Here is a 12493-nt window from a genome sequence, read left to right as displayed (position 1 = left end):
GAAATTCACTTGGTCTAAAGAATGTTTACACTGTTAATAGGGCTGTGTTTGTGTCAATAGAAGTTTTGTTGCCTCGCTCTGAAGCACAGGCGATGACAGCAATATGGCATTACACATACTGCGAAACTTTGTCTCTTTTGGGATGTAAACTGGAGCTTATACACCATCTCGTGTATTTGGTAGTTTCATTCTGGTTTGACATGCATTCATCATTGCTGAAGCATCATAACCCCAAAATGTAAAAAGAGCTTTGCAGTTCCCTTTTAAGATGACCTCTATGCGCCCTCTTGTGGCTTTGGGTAGAACTACCAGCTACATCTCACCTACCTCTGACTACAGCTCAGACACCACAATAGAGAGAACTGAATTACCAATGCACTCCAGCAGGTTACTGTCGTAGTAGAAGCCTTGCTGACAGTAACACTCATACCCAGGCTGTGTATTCACACAGTGGCCTTCTTTACAGATCTCTTCCTTGAACAGCACACACTCGTCGATATCTGCCAAGACACAGAGAGAAACCAAAACACCCAGCAGGAATGAGACAAAGCATTCATGTGAGAAGAGAGAGCCTGAAACTGCACCTACTGTGTGCCAACAGATGCCCATGCCCTCAGGAGAGCTAACTCCCCTGAAGTGCTCAGTTTGGCAAAAACCATTAAGATATGTTTAATAATAATATTAATCGACTCAAAGCTCTTTACAGGTAATAGGGATCCCCTCCACCACCAGCAGTGTGTACCCCCACATGGATGATGCGCCAGAACGCTCCCCACACCCCATCTCTCAGTGGGGAGGAGAGCAGAGTGATGGAGCCAGTTCAGAGAGGGGGGTTATTAGGAGGCCATGATGGGTAAAGGCCAGGGGGGAAATTTGGCCAGGATGCCAGGGCAACACCCCTACTCTTTTCAAGAAACGCCCTGGGATTTTTAAATGACCACAGAGAATCAGGGCCTCATTTGTCTCATTTGAAAAACCTGACCTTTTTACAGTCTAGTGTCCCCGTCACTATGCTGGGGCATTAGGACCCACACAGACCACAGGGTGAGCGCCCCCTACTGGTCCCACTAACACCTCTTCCAGCAGCACCTTTATCTTTCCCAGGAGGTTTCCCAGTCAGGTACAGGCCAGGCTCACAGCTGCTGAGCTTCAGCTTTTGTTTGAATACAATTAGACTTTGCATTTTCCACCACAATGCTGGAGAAGGGTGGCTGTTGTTGTTGACAAGCAGTTTATTGAAGCACTTATGCGGAGAAATTAAATCTGCAGGATCTCTATAGTGCACTCCAACAATCAACATGTCGGGCACATTAATTACATTAAGTAATACATTTTGTGCTGTCTAAGACAAAACAAACAAAACAGCTTGTTTTGGAGGGGGAAGTTCAGCTGTATAACAGGAATAGGGGTGTGTATGTATCTCTTGTTTTAGCGAGAACCTACCTCTGTGCGCTGGCAGCCCATACTCTGTGATGCTCTCCTCGATGTAGAAGCCTCTTCCAATCGGACACAGGGAGTGGAACTCCGCTGCGGAAAACAAGCATCGGAAAGGAGCTTCAGGGAAAGAACACGACGGTGTCACAGTTTAAAGCACTGCTGCCTCGCAGCGCTTGGGCCCTGGGTTCAGATGTGGACCTGGGGTGCTTGTCTGGGTGGAGTTTGCATGTTCCCCCTGTGATCATGTGGGTTTCCTCCCACAGCCCAGAGACGTGCTAGTAGGTTAACTGGCTTCTGCCATGATATGAGTGTGTGTATGTGTCAGTGTGTGCCCTGCGATGTACTGGCTCTTGCTGGGATAGGCCCCAGCTCCTCTGTGACCCTAAAATGGAAGAAGCTGTTTAAAAAAGGATGGAAGGTTCATTAGGGTTCACACTGCTGGTCCAGATGTACACCGTTTTTTTACTGGTTACACACACCTTTCCATAAGTGAATTGTTATTTCACCATTCTATTATTATTATTATTATTATTATTATTATTGTGTTCCAGGATGACTGAAACAAACACCTTAGACCGTTAGACCGTTCCCTTATGTCAAGCTAGCAGGCAGCACAACGACTTTCTCTGAAACTAGATGCTGGAATTTATATTCTCCAGGTCCATATGTTCTTCTGCCTTGTCCTGTGCTGTGCCTGTCCTCGATCTATTCATGAGAACACTGAGGGTATGCCTGTTCATACAAGCAGGGTCTCAATGTCTGCAAAATGAATGATTTAGTCTGTCCACTGGGGGGTTTGGGCTGGAATCAGAGCAGAGCTGGATAAAAATGAGACAAAGGTTGCTCATTTCAATGTCCAAATGATCTTGCACAGAAGATATGAATCTGAGATGAATCTGTAGTAGTTTCTGAGCTGCCCAAGTACCAGCAGCTCAGCCTGCACTGGAATGGACGCTCCAGGTTCTGTGTCAGCTGTGTGGGGAATGACAGTTTTATTGCCCACTTCATTACAGTGGGGCATGCTGATCACAGAGCAGAGAGAGAGAGAGGGATTCACGTTGTTTATTGTAGCTGATTACTACACATTTGTGATTGCTGTTGTTTGTTTTAGTTGATCAGTATTATTTTACTTAACTTAAAGCCAATGCATTAGTGTTTTGTTATATAAGAGCTTTACTTATGTCTTTCAAACTGAGTACTATACTATAAACTGCAGTAGATTATGTGGTGGTATAAATGACTTAGACTTTGTTGTATGTGAATCTGGCAACCGGCGATGGTTCTCTGCACCAAACCTTCGCGAATGTCTAGACCCTGCTATACCATTCTTTTTTATGTGACTGGGGTGACTGATCCTGCTCAATGATGAACAGAAGTTTAAATAGAAAGAATCACGACTAGATCTAATTTAGCAAAGTTAGAAAGCTTTGATACTGCCTAGCTTCAGAACCAATTTAATTAGGCCTCATTGCTTAGTATCAGTCTCTTATCTTTTTGCACGTTATTGGTGGAAATAAACCTGCACTGACGTTTGAACTGATAAGACTGAATTTAATATATTTCCCCATTCATTTTAAAGGCTTGTTGCAAAACTGGACACACACACAGAAGTGGGCTGAGTTAAGGGTGGGGGGAGTAGACAGTCGTACCGGAATTGTGGACGGGACAGGGGTAGATCTCGCACCTGTCCCCCCAGCCCACCCCGACGGTGCAGCAGCATTCCTGCTTGGTGATGTTGACGGCCAGGACACTGTCGCAGAATACTGTGTCGTCCAGGTTCAGATAGCACTCCTTCTTGTCGTCGTCGTCCGTCTCGATCTCTGCAGAAGAAAACAGGAGTTTGTCATGCTGGCACCCCCCCCATGGATCACCACTGAGCCCCCCAGCTAGCATTGCCACAGCATCCAGAGGAGTTTCTACTGGTTGCAGGGGTTACCTGATCCGACAGGCAGCCTGTTCCACCTGTCCAACATTTACGACCCAACCCATCTCAGGTGGAGCAGGCTTCCTGTCAGATCACGTAACCCTGGCAACCAGTACCTTGGCAGTGCTCTGGGCTCTGTTATAGAATTTTGCCCTGAACCACAGCTGAGTTCCCAAGCTTTGTGTTCCCTCCCTTGTGTTACTCTATTGGCTTCCTAGCCTACCTTTGTCTCAATTTCACCTTTCCACTTGTGCTTCTCTCTCGAGTCTACTTGGATTTCATTCTTCCTTTGTTAGACCACAACTCTGGACTGTTTGCTTGCTCGTATCCACTGTGCTGCATCCTCGAACCGCTGCTTTTCCCCCCATATACAGTGCCTTGCGAAAGTATTCGGCCCCCTTGAACTTTTCAACCTTTTGCACATTTCAGGCTTCAAACATAAAGATATAAATTTTTTATTTTATGTGAAGAATCACCAACAAGTGGGACACAATTGTGAAGTGGAACGAAATCTATTGGATTTTTGAAACTTTTTTAACTAATAAAAAAATGAAAAGTGGGGCGTGCAAAATTATTCGGCCCCCTTGCGTTAATACTTTGTAGAGCCACCTTTTGCTGCGATTACAGCTGCAAGTCGCTTGGGGTATGTCTCTATCAGTTTTGCACATCGAGAGACTGAAATTCTTGCCCATTCTTCCTTGCAAAACAGCTCGAGCTCAGTGAGGTTGGATGGAGAGCGTTTGTGAACAGCAGTTTTCAGCTCTTTCCACAGATTCTCGATTGGATTCAGGTCTGGACTTTGACTTGGCCATTCAAACACCTGGATACGTTTATTTGTGAACCATTCCTTTGTAGATTTTGCTGTATGTTTGGGATCATTGTCCTGTTGGAAGATAAATCTCCGTCCCAGTTTCAGGTCTTTTGCAGACTCCAACAGGTTTTCATCCAGAATGGTCCTGTATTTGGCTGCATCCATCTTCCCCTCAATTTTAACCATCTTCCCTGTCCCTGCTGAAGAAAAGCAGGCCCAAACCATGATGCTGCCACCACCATGTTTGACAGTGGGGATGGTGTGTTGAGGGTGATGAGCTGTGTTGCTTTTACGCCAAACATATCGTTTTGCATTGTGGCCAAAAAGTTCGATTTTGGTTTCATCTGACCAGAGCACCTTCTTCCACATGTTTGGGGTGTCTCCCAGGTGGCTTGTGGCAAACTTTAGACGAGACTTTTTATGGATATCTTTGAGAAATGGCTTTCTTCTTGCCACTCTTCCATAAAGGCCAGATTTGTGCAGTGCAAGACTGATTGTTGTCCTATGGACAGACTCTCCCACCTCAGCTGTAGTTCTCTGCAGTTCATCCAGAGTGATCATGGGCCTCTTGGCTGCATCTCTGATCAGTCTTCTCCTTGTCTGAGCTGAAAGTTTAGAGGGACGGCCAGGTCTTGGTAGATTTGCAGTGGTCTGATACTCCTTCCATTTCAAGATGATCGCTTGCACAGTGCTCCTTGGGATGTTTGAAGCTTAGGAAATCTTTTTGTATCCAAATCCGGCTTTAAACTTCTCCACAACAGTATTACGGACCTGCCTGGTGTGTTCCTTGGTCTTCATGACGCTCTCTGCGCTTTCAACAGAACCTTGAGACTATCACAGAGCAGGTGCATTTATACAGAGACTTGATTACACACAGGTGGATTCTATTTATCACCATCAGTCATTTAGGACAACATTGGATCATTCAGAGATCCTCGCTGAACTTCTGGAGTGAGTTTGCTGCACTGAAAGTAAAGGGGCCGAATAATTTTGCACGCCCCACTTTTCATTTTTTTATTAGTTAAAAAAGTTTCAAAAATCCAATAGATTTCGTTCCACTTCACAATTGTGTCCCACTTGTTGGTGATTCTTCACATAAAATAAAAAATTTATATCTTTATGTTTGAAGCCTGAAATGTGGAAAAAGGTTGAAAAGTTCAAGGGGGCCGAATACTTTCGCAAGGCACTGTAAGCAGCGGCCACTACAAAGCTGGCTAGCTTGCCTTCACTCGTGACCTCCTTGTATAAAAGCATGTTCTCCAGCTGCCCATGGTCTGAGCAGTCCTTGTTTCCTCTTGCAATTCTGTGCACTCGAAGCAAAGGTCTTGGTTTCAGAAGGAGAAGATTTGTTTCAGGGAGTCTTTAGCACTGGATCTGGTGAGGATCCTTTTAGCGGGGTGTAGCAAGGTGCCTGTTTATTCCACCCCAAGCCACAAGAGGGCACCCATGTCTTCTCAATTCTCTGAATGTGGTTCCTCTCTTAGTGAGCAGTGGTACGGAAACATCACCAACAACCTGCCAGCTCATGTTTCCCGTTAGCGGGTGGAAAATTTAACACTTGATTTCCCAGCTAATCGCTTGGAAACGCATAGATCCAATGCATGATGAATTCCCAGCTAATCATGTTTAAAGATACGGATCAATTCAAATGCTGATCCGTTACGGAGGTGATTTTAGAGGGCTGCGATAAAAAAAAATCTGCAAACACTTCTTCTCACAAGGACCAGACCAGAGTTTTGAGCATACTGCTTTCTTAAAGGTGTAATGAAATCTGTACTTGGATGCTGGGATCAGGGGATTTTAAAAAGCAGGGACACCTGAGTGTGGCTCAGCTGATGAAAGGCAGATCAGAGGATGCAGGCATTCCTCGGGTGGTTTAGATCTGGACAGCATCATTGCGACTGGGATTCTCCCCAGAAACCGGGTTACACCACAGGGAGAGCATCGTTGGGGGTGAGCCTTATCCATAGGGAAGCAGCTCCTGTTGCTTGCAGGGTAAGTGCTAGCTTGAAGTGAAGACAGCTCCTCAATTCAGTGCTTCGCTCTACCGGATTTGAAGGCTGATGGTGGCCTGTTTGTTGAAGGACATCAAGAGGAGGTCTTTATCATTCCTTTGGAATTCCAATCCATGACTGTTAGTATCTAGGTATAACAGACCCTCGTGTCATGTAGCCTTGTGGAGGATTCACACAGATTAAACCCATCTTCTCTCAGATATTTATATGGGAGGTACTTACTAAGTTTCAGACCAACCTGATATCTTACCCTTCCTGCCTGAGTTAGGTCCTCAACCTTCGTTGTTCCACTTTCCCTGTTACATCTTGATTAAATAGATTTTTAAATCACTGGCAGATCCTGTTTGGCCAGAGGACAACTCTTGAACTTCGGTCATCTGGCAGTTAGAAACGGCAACCTTCAGTTTTAATTTTCCTCTTTACTTGAACAGTCTCCGTAAATGCCCCTTGTTGTGCCTAACCCGAGATATCACAGTTCTATCTCCCTGGGTGTGGCCACTCTCTGTCTGGTTTTGTTCTCCTGTCTGACGAGAAAAATCAGCTCCCTTAAGGTGCTACTGAATCCTCTCATTTCCATGTGAGGAATGCACCCCGAGACACTTCTTTGATTCTCAAGAGTTGACACGTTGGCCCAGCTGTATGAGCCCAGCTCATCACTGCACTCCTTCGTGTCACATCAGGAATGCCCGACAAAGCCGATAACTGTCAGTTACACCTCTCGGCGACATTCGGCTTTTTGATGACCTGGCCACTCCGCCATGCCTTATGGGATGGGTAGCACCGAGTGATGATGTCATGTGTTTCGGCGGGTCACCGCTTAACCAAATCGCCATGAAGGCCCTGGCTGACTAACGTTCCTCCTACCCCTTTGGCAGAATGCCTACTGCTCAGGGAATCCGAGCTACAGCAGACCTAAGACCAAGGTTTGATTCAGCGTTGTCTGGGCCTAAGGACTCATGGTGTGTTCCGAGTGAATACATTTACTGGTTGAGTCTTGGCTGCAAAATAAAGAAACAAAAGCCGAAGAAACAGCGGGGAAGGTGGCAGGTATTTTTTCGCAGATCACAGATGTAATCTACCTTCACAGCTGTGCTTGTCCTCTGAGCTGATGAAGCCCTCATGGCACAGGCAGATATAGTTGCCCTCCACATTCTGGCACAGCCCGTTCGGCTGGCAAAGACTCCTGTCGTGGGCGCACTCGTCGATGTCTACGAGGGGACAGAAATAACATGAAGGCAAGGCTGCCAAGATTTCACCTTTACTATGACCAAGAATATATATATAAAAAAAAAACAGTTTTCCTCAAAGCTGATCCAGACCTTACAAACAAAGGAGGCAGAGAGTCTACGTGGCCTCCTCTTGTCTCTAAACATCGTTGTTCGGCCACAGAGCCGTACAGATCATAGACTGGAAACCGGATACGCATGGACCTTGTTTCAGAATATATTAACGCAGTTAAAGATCTGTACTAGGCTGAATAAAAACTCATTCCACGCTGAAAGGGAAAGAAAAAGAGACAACGTTTCGGCTGTGGAGTCTTCTTCGGGTGTCACGTACGCCTTTACCTGTTCCTGGACAAAAAGCAGTTGCTACGCTATGGAGGGTTTAGGTTATTTCAGAAAGCTGCACAGTGCGACAGGAGTACAGGAGGCCTCCAGTCACTGGAGAAAATTTTGCTACCAGAAAGACAGCCTCTCTTTTCCTGTCTTAAAATCCAGCAAGCCAAGCAATTACCCTCCCCCCCCCAATTAAGACTAAGCTAAGTTTGTATCAATCCCGAAGTCAGCATTCTTAGGGGATCAACAGAGGAGACCGGACCAATGCTGATACAGTAATTAACAAAGAGAAGAAAGAAAAACAGGAGAAGGATCAGGACCACAAGAGAGCAGACCTCAACTGACAGACCGTAAGAACAGAACACCAGTTAATCTGAGCACTAAACTCTAGGCTTTAGGTAAGGGACTGCTCTCTTATCAATGTGTAAATACCGATTTCTTATAGACAGATAGGACTTTATTGATCCCGAAGGTAAATTGATGAGGGATCAATAAAGGGAAATAATGGATGATTATATGTGTGTAGCTTTCGTCTCTCGCTTGTTTAGTGATGTCAAGTTTGGAGTCAGGAAGAGGTTCCCCACTCATTTAGCGTCCATTTGAGGAAGAAATTTAGTATTGAACAGGATCTTTACTTTATAAAGAACGACATCCCCCATTTTCCTATATACAGTATTCGTGCCTCACTACATAAGAGGAACCCGATAACTCGCACTTTTATTAATATCTAAACAAAATAGATGTAGATGTTGTGCTTTGGGGTCTGTAAATTATTGCAAGCAAATATTAGTTTTTTTTTTTTTACATTTGCTGCCTGGTTTCTTCGCCCTGCCAGAGACAAAAGAAACCATGTGCCGATAAGCCTTCCCGTTTCTTCATTCCTGACCAGAGGGAATGTGCAGTTCTTAACTTTTTAAGGACTTGCTTGACAGGCAAACCTTAGCTAGCAGCCCGATTTTAATCTGCTTCTCTCTTTTTTTTTTAATCACTACCACGTGACGCCCTACATGAAATTACTCACACCCCCTAACCCATTACGATACCTTCTGATGGACGATGAGGTTCCAGAAAACAAGAGCAGGAAGGGAAGTTTTGTTTGTGCTGGAAAATGGCGGGCTTTCACAGGAAATAATAATAATAATTGCTTACACTTATATACCGCTTTTCTGGACACTCTCCTCAGAGCTCTTTCCAGGTCCTGGGGATCCCCTCCACCCCCAGCAGTGTGCAGCCCCACCTGGATGAGGCGCCAGTCCGCTCCCCACACCCCAGCTCTCAGTGGGGAGGAGAGCAGAGTGATGGAGCCAGTTCAGAGAGGGGGGTTATTAGAAGGCCATGATGGGTAAAGGCCAGGGGGGGAAATTTGGCCAGGACGCCGGGGTAACACCCCTACTCTTCTCAAGAAACACCCTGGGATTTTTTAATGACCACAGAGAGTCAGGACCTCGGTTTTACGTCTCATCCGAAGGACGGCGCCTGTTTACAGTCTAGTGTCCCCGTCACTATACTGGGGCATTAGGACCCACACAGACCGCAGGGTGAGCGCCCTCTGCTGGCCCCAATAACACCTCTTCCAGCAGCAGCCTCAGCTTTCCCAGAAGTCTCCCCTCCAGGTACTGGCCAGGCTCCCACCTGCTGAGCTTCAATGGGGCTGCCAGTTGTGAGTTGCAGAGCGATATGGCTGCTGGCTTGAAATTAACATTTGGATTGGGACATGCTTTCTCTGCTGCACTACAATCACCGTGTCGGACACTAAGCTCAGGGAGAGGGGCCCCTGTGCCCGCTAGTGTCACTGGTGATTATATCTCCTGACCAATGGCAAGCACCAGCCTACCTTGGCAGAGACGCCCACTGACCACCTGGAAGCCCTTGGGGCACTCGCACCGGTAGGAGCCCATGGTGTTGATGCAGCGGCCCCTCTGACAGTTCGAGGGTCTCTCACACTCGTTGATGTCTGCATGGAGAGGGGGGAGGGGGGGGAGAAGCCAAACCTGTCAATCAATCAATCAAAGTTGATTTATCAAATGTACAAACAATACAATATGCAGCAGTAGTTGCTGGCAATGAAATGTCTTTTCGGCGCGCTCAAAGGGAGTGGTATAAATCAGAAAATGAAAGGTTACATAATAACAGATAATAATGCAATAGAAATGGAATAAAATAAACTCAAGACAGAGCTCAATATACATAGAGCTGCGATGCGCCCAGGGTGTATGCAATACATTATGTCTAAGTATTGCAGCAGGCCGAATACAGTGAAAACTGTGTGTCAATGTAGCCATTACAGGTGATTTGCTGAAGGTGACTGCAGCTCGGCTATTTAGCAGTCTTATTGGAGGTAGAAGCTGTTCTGTAATCTGTTAATCCGGATGGTAGGTAATAATAATAACAATAATAATAATAATTGCTTACACTTATATAGCGCTTTTCTGGACACTCCACTCAAAGCGCTTTACAGGTAATGGGGATCCCATCCACCACCACCAATGTGCAGCCCCACCTGGCAGCCATAGTGCCCCAGAACGCTCCCCACACATCAGCTATCAGTGGGGAGGAGAGCAGAGTAATGTAGCCAATTCATAGAGGGGGATTATTAGGAGGCCATGATTGGTAAGGGCCAATGGGAAATTTGGCCAGGACACCGGGGTAACACCCCTACTCTTCTCGAGAAACGCCCTGGGATTTTTAATGACCACAGAGAGTCAGGACCTCAGTTTTACGTCTCATCCGAAGGACGGCACCTGTTTACAGTCTAGTGTCCCCCGTCACTATACTGGGGCATTAGGACCCACACAGACCACAGGGTGAGCGCCCCATGCTGGCCCCACTAACACCTCCAGCAGCAGCCTCAGCTTTCCCAGGAGTCTCCCCTCCAGGTACTGGCCAGGCTCACACCTGCTGAGCTCCAGTGGGGCTGCCAGCGGTGAGCTGCAGGGCGATATGGCTGCTGGCATTTCAAGGCTGTGAAAGGAAAAGGGTCCCATCTACCTCACTGACTTTCTGCTTTTTCAGACTTCACCCCTGTCTTTATGATCAGGTCAGTTTAATCTGCTGCAGGTCCCCAAACTACCTGCTCTGGGTTCCTCACTGGAACAGCCAGACAAGAAGTTTTCCACTGAGACCTTTAAAGGATCTTAACATCCTTCTCTACAAACAAGCTGCTCAACTCCCATTACTATAAACTGTCTGATTTCCCATCTTTTTCCTTCTTAGTCATTTTCAAGCTCCTTGACTTCTCTTTTAGCTTTTTTTTGTAATTTCTAACTGTGAGGTTTTGCGTGACGTTAATGATCCCCGGCCTCAAAGGAACATCTTGCGGATGACCGAATCCCATTGGTCTGGAACAGAGGAATTTAATTTCTCCAAGCGGTGCGTTTTTCTAGTTGAAGCGGTGCAGTTATCCTACGTAAATTTCATTTGTGCCCAATTTTTTCACGGGGCTAAGCATTTTCAATTCAACTCCAAATACTTTATTCATCTCCAGGAGGGGGTAATTTAAGCCACAGGCATGCAACAATGACTAATTCCACATAAAATAACATTACTAAGAAAATATCAAATAAAAAACAGCCAACAGACCATAGAAAAGTTGCAGGTGGTGCTTTTGCCTGTATAGAGTACCCGGTACCATATGGGGTTGGATTCAAACTGGGCCCAATCCTCCCGGCACAAAACTGGCGCCACATCCACAATGCCGACATGCACTGCAGATCTTGAGCAACCCTGGGAGGGACGTCACCCTTAAAATATCATGTCAAGAGGGCTCATCGCACCCCGTTATTAATATACTGTATACTGTTGCGTAGTGTCAAAGAGTATACTGTATACTATACTGTAAACAGGCGTCGTCTTTCAGATGAGACGTAAAACCGAGGTCCTGACTCTCTGTGGTCATTAAAAATCCCAGGGTGTTTCACGAAAAGAGTAGGGGTGTTACCCCAGTGTCCTGGCCAAATTTCCCCCCTGGCCTTTACCCATCATGGCCTCCTAATAACCCCCCTCTCTGAACTGGCTCCATCACTCTGCTCTCCTCCCCACTGAGAGCTGGTGTGTGGGGAACGGACTGGCGCCTCATCCAGGTGGGGCTGCACACTGGTGCTGGTGGAGGGGATCCCCATGACCTGTAAAGCGCTTTGAGTGGAGTGTCCAGAAAAAGCGCTATATAAGTGTAAGCAATTATTATTATTATAATTATTATTATAAAGAGTCAGTTTTGAAGGACATGCCCCAGTGATCTCACAGCTTTGACAGTGACGTTCCTGGCAAAGACTTGCAAACCACCCCCCCCCCCCCCCCCCGAAAAAAAAATCTCCACTTCTTTTCTTTAAAAAACACAAAATAAATGAACCGAAATGGCTAACTGGCCACATCAGAACTAGAAATCATTTTGGAAACAGTATTAAAGTGACATGTTGATACTGGGTGCTATGTAAGGGAAATTAATTCTAATGCTGTCAATGCTACAGCTTCCCGGGGGAAAATACGGCACCGTGAAATTGAGGAGATCTGTCCTTTTCTTGGAAAACCTTCTTGATGGGACAGTCTGCCTCCTCACCCCCATCTTTCTTTGTACAACTGTCTGGTAGAGGCCAGATGCGCAAAACCTGCACTTGAAATTTGCCAGCAGCCATATCACCCTGCAGTTCCCCACTGGCAGCCCCCCCCCCTGAAGCTCAGCAGGTGTGAGTGTGGACAGTACCTGGAGGGGAGACTCCTGGGAAAATTGAGGCTGCTGCTGGAAGAGGTGTTA

General features: G+C 46.3%; 1 protein-coding gene across 1 annotated transcript in view; it reads right to left on the bottom strand.

Moving 5' to 3' along the window:
- Positions 1-12493, bottom strand: part of LOC148646867 (latent-transforming growth factor beta-binding protein 3-like) — a 45373-nt gene that overhangs the window by 19047 nt on the left and 13833 nt on the right. Inside the window, exons 9-13 of the mRNA XM_088609469.1 lie at positions 9578-9697; positions 7267-7395; positions 3087-3257; positions 1444-1527; positions 372-500 (exon numbers count right to left, since the gene is read on the bottom strand). Coding sequence (XP_088465595.1) covers positions 372-500; positions 1444-1527; positions 3087-3257; positions 7267-7395; positions 9578-9697 — 633 coding nt within the window. The remainder of the gene's footprint in view (positions 1-371; positions 501-1443; positions 1528-3086; positions 3258-7266; positions 7396-9577; positions 9698-12493) is intronic.

The sequence above is a fragment of the Lepisosteus platostomus genome, chromosome 16 (genome assembly GCF_059453375.1).
Source record: "Lepisosteus platostomus isolate fLepPlt1 chromosome 16, fLepPlt1.hap1, whole genome shotgun sequence".
Classification (NCBI taxonomy): Eukaryota; Metazoa; Chordata; class Actinopteri; order Semionotiformes; family Lepisosteidae; genus Lepisosteus; species Lepisosteus platostomus.
The sequence above is the reverse complement of the archived record's forward strand: the minus strand, read 5'-3'. Positions and strand labels throughout refer to the sequence as shown.